Raw genomic sequence first — 9,949 nt, 5'->3', positions numbered from 1 at the left:
ACATATATATATAATTTGAATTTTTGGAAACTTTAATGGTGCTGTCAACTTTGGAAACAGTTATCCCAATTTACTGTGTTGAGTTGGCATTGTACAGAAATGGACAGCCATATTGGTCTAGAAATGTTAATTTTTTATTTTTATTTTTTATTTTTTCCATTTGTACAGGGGTAACACACTGTATTAAATATGTAAGGTCATATCTATGTGGGTTTGTTTACAGGAACTAATAAAGTATTCTCTAAATAATGAAAAAAAGAATAAGACAAGACTACAAGAGCAAGAAGCAATTTAAATATGTTCAGGGACCATTTTCATCTTCAGAATTAAGGATTATTTTAATCTTACATCATTGCCTTTTCTCTTTTACTTTCCTTTTTAGTTTTATTTTAGGATTCCTTATTTTTAATGTTCATACAGAGATTTCTTTAACTGAAATACCGAATAGTTTCTCTGGTGTGAAAAACTATAATAGTACACAGGATCCTAATGAGATAATTAATAATGTGAAATAGGAAGTAAAGGGCTAAAGGTGTAGGGAAAGTGGGAAGGGTGGGGGAAAGGTAATAAGGGAGAGGAAAAAAATATGAGAAATTGAAAAAATGGAAATGAAGTGTTTGTAAATGGGGAAAGGAGGAGAGGGTGAAGGGAGGGCAGGGACAAGGGGAAAAATGAGAATCAAGACCTATTATGTAAAGGTACAAGATCCCAATAATGAATGTAACTGTATTGTATACTTATATTGTACCAATAAACTCAATTTTAAAAAAAAGTAGCTGTGTTGGGCCAGGGATTTAGCTCAGCGGTTCGGTGGCCTGCCTTGCAAGTGCAAGGACCCCCGAGTTCAATCCCTGGTACCAAAAAAAAAAAAAAAAAAGTAGCTGTATTGCCAAGAATGGTGTCACATGCCTCTGGAGAATTGTACCTATCAGAAAGCTGAAGCAGGAGGATTGTCAATTTAAGGCTAGCCTGAGCAATTTAGTGAGATTTTATCTCAAAATTAAAATAAGCTGGGTATGGTGGTGCACAGCTATAATCCCAGCACCCAAAAGGCTGAGGCAGGAGGATCACTGAGTCTGAGGCCAGCCTGGGCTACACAGTGAGACCCTATTTCAAAACCAACCAACCAAATAAATAAATAAACGAATGAATAGGGGTGGGGATGCAGCTCAGTGGTAGGCTGCCATGGAGTTCAATCCCCAGCACACACACAAACAAGAAAAATTGTGTTCCTTTTTTTTTAAATTTTTTTTTTTTTTTTTTTGTTTTTTTAACAGGATCTTACTGTGTAGTTCAGACTGACCTGGAACTCACTGTGTAGCCCAGGCTGGTCTCGAACTCACAGCGGTCTTCCTGCCTCAGCCTCTGGAATGCTGGGATTACAGGTGTGCGCCACCACTCCTGGCTTTGAAAAACTGTTCTTAAATATGCTGGGAAGGAAAGAATAACCACTTCAGGTTTTATTTGTAACTGAAAACTCATTGAGGTTTTCTTGGCTGCAAGTCTAATGAACAAATGCTTCTGTGGCATCTCTCTCAGGTCAGCCTTGAACTAGACACTAGAGCCACGAGCTGAGTCCAAGTGCATGCTCACGGAAGTCCTGGTCCCAGAGGAGAGGGAGACCTCAGATCCTACAAGGTTGGGACCACAGGTAAAATGCTTGCTGAATCAGCTGCCTTTGATGCTTCGGTGCTTCTGGGCAGAAGAGAGCGGCGGGTCAGGAAATACTTTTGCTGTGAGGTCACCCGTGACTGAGTTGAAGTTAAGGTTAGCTCCACTTGGCAGCGAGAATAGCTTGAGGGAAGGAGTGGTTTCTTTCCAGGGACCAGGTCTTTGTGGCCGAGGCATGCCAAGGGCAGCCCAGGTCTTCCAGGTTGAGCTGAGTTTGATTTGAATGCTCAAAGCCGCAGGGAGCTGCTGAAGGCTCCTACCTTCCTAAACTGCGTTTCTTTTCGGTATTAGGTCTCACTCCCTTCTCTTTGTTTCTCGTGTTTTGAAACAGGATCTCTGCTGTGTCGCTCTGACTGACCTCAAACTCAGGGGGATCTTCCAATTTCAGCCTCCAAAGAGCATAGGCTGCCACACCTGGTCAAAAGGATAGTCTTCCCACACCGGGAGTTGAACCCGGGCCGCCTGGGTGAAAACCAGGAATCCTAACCGCTAGACCATGTGGGAGAACTGTCTCGATGCACTTCCTCTTTAGACCTTCCTTAGCATTGACTTCTCTTCCCAAGACAGACTACTTCCTCACCTCCCTTCACTGACACTTCCCTGCTTTCTGGGTCTCCTTTCCTTCCTTCCCTCTACCCCAACACTGAGTCATCAAGATTAAACCTCCCCCACCCCACTGTTTGGACAGTGTGGCCACTTTATACGGTGGGAAGACTGTTGAGCCACAAACTGTATCCAGAGATGCAAATTTTCAGTAGCCTGGTTGTTAAGCAGTGCCTGTTGATGTCTCAGCCTCACCTGCTCATTCCTCTGGTAACCTTGTCTATCTAGCTGCCCTTGCTGCTTCTTTTTCCCACACACCTATTACCTTGTTTGAAAAAGATCCTTTAAACTGGCTCTTTAGGATCATTTTCTGGAGCCCTCAGACACACCAAAGCAGGGATTATATCCAAATTTCAAGCCTAAGGGGAAGTGAACTTTTTTCTAGACACCAAACCATTATATTCATTCATTCATATAGGCATACATTATATAAATATTTATCTTGCTGAGCATGGTAGCACCATGCCTGTAATCTTAGCAATCAGGAGGCTGAGGCAAGGGGATCCCATGAGCTCTAGGCCTGCCTGGGCTGCATAGTGAGTTTAAAGCTACCCTGAACTACATGATGAGACCCTGTCACAAACAAAACAAAAAGTGGGCTGGGTATTTAGATCAGTGGCACTGCACCTGCTTAGCAAGTGCAAGGTCATGAGTTTGATCCCTGGTACTCCCCTAAAAAAAAGAAGAAAAATCTTATATTCAGTTCTTACTATTTACTAAATTTTGTGTTAGGCCAAAGATACCAAGATCTATAAGATCTAGCCTCCCCTGAAGGAACACTGGAAGGAGATAGTCATATCAACAAAGACGCATAATTGGGCTGGGGATTTAGCTCAGTAGCACCGCACCTGCCTCCCAAGTGCAAGGTGCTGTGTTTGATTCCTGGTACCAGGAGGAAAAAAAAAAAAAAAACCCATAATAACCTGTCCCTCAGAAGATGATGTGATGCAGTGCATGTACGTGTGTGTGTGTGTGTGTGTGTGTGTGTGTGCACATGCTTGTGTGTGTATAGCCACTTCACATGAAGTAAGGGATAGGGAAGTCTTTGTAGTCATCTTTGAACTTTCTGAAAAGCTAGGTAGACAAGGTGGGGGCCTGTGTTGTGACTCCCTAAGTTTGCCTGGTATACCGAGACTTCATGTGTCCATGGAAGGTGGCAGTATGTGTGTGTGTGTGTGTGTGTGTGTGTGTGTGTGTATGTGTGTGTGTACAATGCTACGGGTGCCTTTGGACAAGAGGAGGAAGAAAACAACAGTTTAAATTTAACCTCAAGCCCTCTGTGTAGCTAGTATCTGTCATCTATCTATCTCTCATCTGTCTGTCATCCTCTATCTGATGTTATTATCCTACAGTGCCCTAACCTAAGGTGTTTGCTTAAAGCAAAAATTTTTATTTAAGAAGGAAACAAAGATAGACAAAGGGGAATCAAAATAAACATATCGGGGGGGCCAGGGATTTAGCTCAGCAGTTCAGTGGCCTGCCTTACAAGCGCACGGACCAGAGTTCGATCCCTGGTACCAAAATAAATAAATAAATAAATAAATAAACATATCAAATGATGGGGACCAAAGAAATCCACAGAAACAGGATCACTGAGATTAAACTTCTTGCCTTACTTCTTGGGTGCATATTAAACATAAGATGCCATACTTCTAACCAGATAAACCAGCTCAGGAGCCAGTATCTTGACACTCTGGAAGCACAGGACTGGTGGTTTGGCAGTTCTTTAATGATCTTGGGGCAATCTTCCTATCGGGCAATGGGTGTGTACACTGAAGACACGTCTAACTTTTAATATTTTTCAGGCTGATTTGTTGTGCGTGTGTGCATGCACATGCACTGGGAATTGATACCAAAGTCTTGTGCATGCTAAGTGCAAGCTCTGCAACTGAGCTATATACCTTCAGTCCTCAATTTAATTTTTCAATAGATAATACATTTACTTGGCCTCAAAATGGAAAAGCACAAAAGTAAAATGAAAACTCACATCCTGTCAGCTTCTCATCTCTCTCCATACATAATCACTGTTATTTGTTTTGTTGTATCTTCCCAGTTTCTTTATTCAGGAACAAGCAAATAAGAATGTAAATTCTCATTTCTTCCTCTTTCTCATAAACTGTAGTATCTGGTGTCCATTCTTTTCCACCTGGCTTATTCCCATTTGCCATTGTATTTAGGGATGTTCTGTGTCATCATCCATAGAATCCTTCCTTTTTTGTTTTTGGGATTGAACCCAGGGCCTTCACAATGAGTTACATCCCGAGCCCTTTTTGTTAATTTTTAATTTTGAGATAGAGTCTTGCTAATCAGCAAAGTTGCCCAGGTTGGGCTCCTTCCTGCCTCAGCCTCCCAGAGTGCTGTGATTACAGATGTGCACCACCATGCCTGGCTACTAGTTGTCTACTGATTAATATTTAGGGTTTTTCCAATCCTTTACTACAACAATGTTGAAATTGTACAGCATTGTGCATGTCACTGTCTATATGTACAGGTGTATCTGGTGTATCTATACACTGTGTAACAGTGCGTCCTATTCTGTTTCTAGAACAGGAGCTTCTGGGTCAAAGTGGAAATTTTGGTAATGTCAAATCTCCCTTGATAAAGGTTTTACCAATATATTTTCTACCAACAATTTACCTGCCTTCCTGAACCTCCGTGGTTTAGACAAGCTAAAGGGTAAAAATAGAATGCCAAGAGGATTTTAATTTGTATTTCTTTTACAAGGGTGGCTGAATCAGTGTGTTGTGGTTTTCTTTAGTACCAAGGATTAGAACATAGGACCTTGGTACTTGTGAGGCAGGAAGCAGAACCACTGAGCTAAATCCCCAGCCCGGCTGAATCAATGTTTAAGGGCCTCTTACATTTCTATTTTCAAACTGTCTTTTTCATCTAACATGAATTATCCCATGAATCCAAGCCGGTAGCTTCCCACATACATTACAATGTCTCTGGAATCTTTGAGAAAATACATAGCTTTATTTAAAAAATAGCTTTTGGCATTCTTTAAAAATAAAAGAAGTGTCATCTACAAGTTGCAGGTAAAGGATATGAAAACACTGCGGGTCTTTGAAAGAAACTCTTGGCAAACACAGTAGCAGCTGAAAAGACTCAAATCAGGTTCCTAGAAATTTATGACACTGTTTAAAGCAGCCTGGCTGAGGTGAAGACAGACTCATTGGAATCTTTGTAAAATTAATGTTACTTTTGCTCCTATAATAAATATTGCCCGAATCCACTTACAGCACCCCCCAATAGCATCTGTGTGCTTATCTAGTCTTGGAAAGAACATAAGGAAGTCTGTCAGTGCTCTAACTGCCCCCCCATGTCATAAATATCTCCTGTGGTGTAGACCCCATTCCCTAATGACTCCCAAATGACAGCCACTACACAGCTAGATAAGAGTCTGAGTGCTTTTTCTTTCCCCATAGATAGTGAACTTTGATAAGGGGAGGTACCAGTTGTGGAGGCTTAGCTGCTGCATCCCTGAGGTGCTTACCCTATCTGTGTATGACATTTGCTGGGGATTCTGTTGTTGTTACAGTGGCATAAGGTCTTGATTGAATATGGACCTCAATTAGCAGCCAATAACTGTTCCTAAATTCTTGTTCCTCAGGCTTTTCTAGGGAAAGCTCTTCTAGCTTTTCCAGGCTCATCAGGGGTCCCCAGCATAGTCCAATTGTGGTTCCCAGATAAATAGCACCTGGCTCTCAGCATTTGTTGAGACAGCAGAGTACCTGACAAGCACAGCTGTTCTCTTCCCCACCCTTCCTCGCCCAGCTCAGCCTGAGAATCTGCCTGGGAAACTGGCCCAGCTGGTGTGGCCTCTAATGAGTGGCTGGGTCATGAGGGGGAGGACTTGGGCAGGGAGGGAGTCAGGAGCCCCCAGTGGTTAATTTGCCCACATAATTCTCAGGTGACTCAGGTCTTACCTTGTCAAGCATCCCCTGCACTCCCTGCCTTCAGCTCCAACCTGGAGACCGCTGAGACTCAAAATCTGGTGCACTCCTTGGGCCTGGAGGGCTCAGGAAAACCTCTGGCTCTGTTTGCAGCCATTCTGCTGACCTGGGCCTCCTGTCTACCTACAACCCTGTTTTGTGATGTGCTCTCTGCTCCCTCCTTTTGTGTTGCTTCCTCCAGAAACCCTGTGCCACTGTGTCTGAGATCAGCTTCTTGCTCAGGGAACACACTCTGAAGGTGGGTTGGAGGCAGGGAGGACTCGGGGGAGGCGATATTGCAGGGTTAGGTGTGGGGCTAAGATTCCAGGAAACCATTGCCTAAGCCCCTGCACCAACCTTCTATTTGTTCTCCATGAGAAGCTACAGAATCCTAAGGGAGAATTCTGGCCACACCAGGTCTGCCATTGGGCCCCCAGCTGGCAGGGCACAGGCACAGGCCAGCAGAGCGTCCTTGTCCCCAGAGAGGCCCACCTGACTTCAGCTAGGTCACCTGGCGGGCAAGATGCCCATAAGAGGTCACCGACCAGCCATCTTCCCAGCTTGCTGAATTCTAGCCTAGGGGAGGGGTATTTGCAAAGAATCCACATGGAGGTCACCCATGGGCATCTCAGCTCCCAGCCTCCCCTCATGCCTATGCCTTGCTGGTGTGTGTGTGTGTGTGTGTGTGTGTGTGTGTGTGTGTGTGTGTGTGTGTGTGTGTGTGTGTGTGTGTGTGTGTGTGTAGGTGGGGAGAAAGCCAGTATACTTCCAAACTGGCCACACCCTGTGCCTTGCTGGTGTGTGTGTGTGTGTGTGTATGTGTGTGTGTGTGTGTGTGTAGGTGGGGAGAAAGCCAGTATACTTCCAAACTGGCCACACCCTGTGCCCCCCTCTGCTCCAGGCCTTCCTCAGAGTTTGGTTGCACCATGTCTGCCCCTGCCCACGCCACGGCCAGCCTGGCCACTGGGCAGGGCAGCTGCCATTGCAGGACTCAGGCCAGGCCTTCTTCTGCTGTCTCGCCAGGGGCCACCACTCAGGCCTGCTTCCTCACCAGCAGCACCCAGGGCAAGATAGCGGCTACCACAGCCACCACTGCGATGAGGGTGATGAGCAGGAGAGCCCGTGAGCGGCAGCAGAAAGATCGGGTGGCGCTGGGGGCCGGGGACACCTCTGAGAGCTCTGCCAGGCTGCGTCGCGGCAGCACACTGTCCTGCTCCCCCAGGGGCATCCCGTGGCGACTGATGATGAATATCTGCGACTCCCGGGGCAGACTGGGCAGCAGGTCCAAGGGCAGCTGGGTCCCCTGGCTCGAGGATGACCTCCAGACCGGCTGGGACGTGGCCAGGGGGTTTGTGTGGCCCGCGCGGTCTGGGGAGGGCATGGAGGGCAGGGGCACGGGCAGGCCCACGGGCACAGTCAGGGTCTGTGAGCTCTTGTCCAGCATGGAGGGCCAGCGGGAGCTCTTCTTGCTGAGGAAGGTGACATAGCGGCAGATGGGGCAGACGATGGTCCTCTGTACCTGCCCGTCCACCCGGGTGGAGAGCAGGTACTTGACCAGGCAGTCGTGGCAGAACACATGGCCGCAGCTCAGTGTCCGGCTGGCACCCTCCAGGTCCCGGAATTTCTCGTAGCACACTGGGCACTCACTGCCCGAACTGTCCTTGCTCTCCCCTTCAGACATGGCCCCTCGGAGAAGGCAGGGCTTAGCTGTGGAGGGGGAGAATGAAGGGTGGTGAACATCCGGGTCTTCCCCTCTCTTCCTCCCCCTTTCTAACTCCCACTCTCCTCACTCTCTCCCTAGGACCACTGCCTGCTTTATACCTGCTCTTGTTGTTTCCTTTTCTTTCTAGTTCCAGTGTACTTTCCTTTCTTCTGCTGCTTCTTGTCAGTGGTCTACCTGAATCGAATCCTCGAACTAAGATCTAGAGCCTAAGAGCCTTAGGAGGAGATGCTCAGGTGCTTCCAGAAAAGGGTATTGGGGGATGAGAGATCCCGGCCATTTTGGACGCTGGAAGGAAGTGTGCAGAGTACCTGAAATACCCGATGCCTCACCTCAACCGTGACAAGCGCTCATGGTGAGGTCACCACCTCACCTCTTCTCGGGTCGATACCCAAGCAAAGGCCGGAAGACCCAGTTCCCAGGACAAAGAGGTAGCCAAGAACATGCACACCCAGCCTCAGTCCAGACCTCCACTCACAGAGGCCATTTTTCAGAACAGTGTCTGCTAGCCCTCAGCCTTTACCCCTCAGCTGGCCTGGGCTGACTCATGCGATTTCCGCCAGTCATTGGAGTGCATTCCTCTGTGCTAAGTGTGGCTATAAAACAATGACTGTCTTAAAAATAAAGCTTAGAACTTACACACGCAAATGCCTGCTGGCCCTCAGTGTAGCCACACACCCACCATCTCATGCTCAGTCTTTCTTCACATTCTTTTTATAGGGCTGCCCGAGTCAGTCAGAGAACCTTCTGATTAACCTCGGCAAAGGCAGACTTTGAAACCCTTGGAGAATCTGTAGTATGTTTTGGAAATGGCCACCAAAGTCAGTGGGAGCCAAGTATGGTGAGAAAACAAATGAGTGATCTAGTGGCATGTTATTGTTTGACTAGAGGGTATGGAGTCAGTATAACAGTGGATTTAAAACCATATCCGAGAGTGAAGGCAAGACCCCCAGAGATACTCACAACAGAAATGACAAGAGCTTTGAAGGGGAATACCTGCTTGGTTGTGTGGTACAGTATTTTAATTTTCAAGTATCACAACTGTGGAGTCTTGATTTATCTACAATAGCCTCTTTGAGGGGAAATGATGCTTGCTTATTATTGATACATATTTTTCATCAATGACAAGCAAAAGACCCCTAAGACACACAAAACAGAGCTGTGTGATAGCCCCCAGACTTAACAGATGACAGATGGGAACAGATTAACTACTAGGAAGGACAAACTATAAAGATCATAAGTTGTTTGGAATCTCTTCTCTCTTTTGGCTAGGTTCCAAGTCTCTTTTGCCAGGTTGAAAATGGCCTGTAACTAAGAAAGGGTGAAAATATGTGGAGGTGGTGATAGGAGTCCTAGAACTGTGAAGGAAGCCCCAAAACCTTTGCAGAGGTCTCCAGCTTTGATCTCTGACATAGTCAGCATGCCCCCTCATGTGTATGGGCTGTCAAGAACCCAGATGATGGAGCTGGGTTCAAATTTCCCTGCTCTCTGTATAATGTTAACCGAGATGTTTGACCTCTCTGAGCTTCAGTTTCCCTTCAGTGAGAGTAGGCTGAAAATAATAGTACCACCTTCCTCCCAGACTTGTTGGAGATATTAAGTGAGCTAATGTGATTGAAGAGTGTGACAGTTAGTGCTCAATAAATGGGAGGTGTCATTGGTAAGGCAGGCCAAGTCTTCTCTCCCTCTTCTCCCAAAGTGGAGATTAGAGACCCCTTGTCTGAAAAGTCACACCCCTTTGATAGATAGCAGCTCATCTCAGAATAACTAAACAAGATGCCAGTAGATTATTAGGTCAGTGATGAATAATGGATAAAAATTAAGATTATTCTGGTATTTCTGTGTTTCCATTTCATAATACACTTGCAAATGTCTAAACATGGTTATTATCAAGGTGACTGTGATTTTCTTAAGCTAACCAACTGCTAACATACCCTTGAATCTTATAATTCCCCAAAGGTATATGGGAGCAATTCCTCCATCTCTCCATCCATCCATCCACCCACCCACCCACCCATCC

At 46.0% G+C, this 9,949-nt stretch overlaps 1 protein-coding gene and 1 non-coding gene across 2 annotated transcripts; both read right to left on the bottom strand.

The window, feature by feature from the left end:
* Positions 1 to 2,103: 2,103 nt before the first annotated feature.
* On the bottom strand, positions 2,104 to 2,175 carry Trnae-uuc. Its single transcript has one exon. It is a non-coding gene; the product is annotated as a tRNA-Glu (tRNA).
* Positions 2,176 to 7,242: 5,067 nt separating this feature from the next.
* Positions 7,243 to 7,890, bottom strand: Rnf222 (ring finger protein 222). Its single transcript, XM_010614951.1, has one exon. It carries the CDS (start codon positions 7,888 to 7,890, stop codon positions 7,243 to 7,245), a length of 648 nt encoding a protein of 215 aa, XP_010613253.1.
* Between the last annotated feature and the right edge of the window lie 2,059 nt (positions 7,891 to 9,949).

This window comes from Fukomys damarensis, unplaced genomic scaffold (assembly GCF_012274545.1).
Source record: "Fukomys damarensis isolate Sample0158 unplaced genomic scaffold, DMR_v1.0_HiC HiC_scaffold_13, whole genome shotgun sequence".
Lineage (NCBI taxonomy): Eukaryota > Metazoa > Chordata > Mammalia > Rodentia > Bathyergidae > Fukomys > Fukomys damarensis.
The sequence above is the reverse complement of the archived record's forward strand: the minus strand, read 5'-3'. Positions and strand labels throughout refer to the sequence as shown.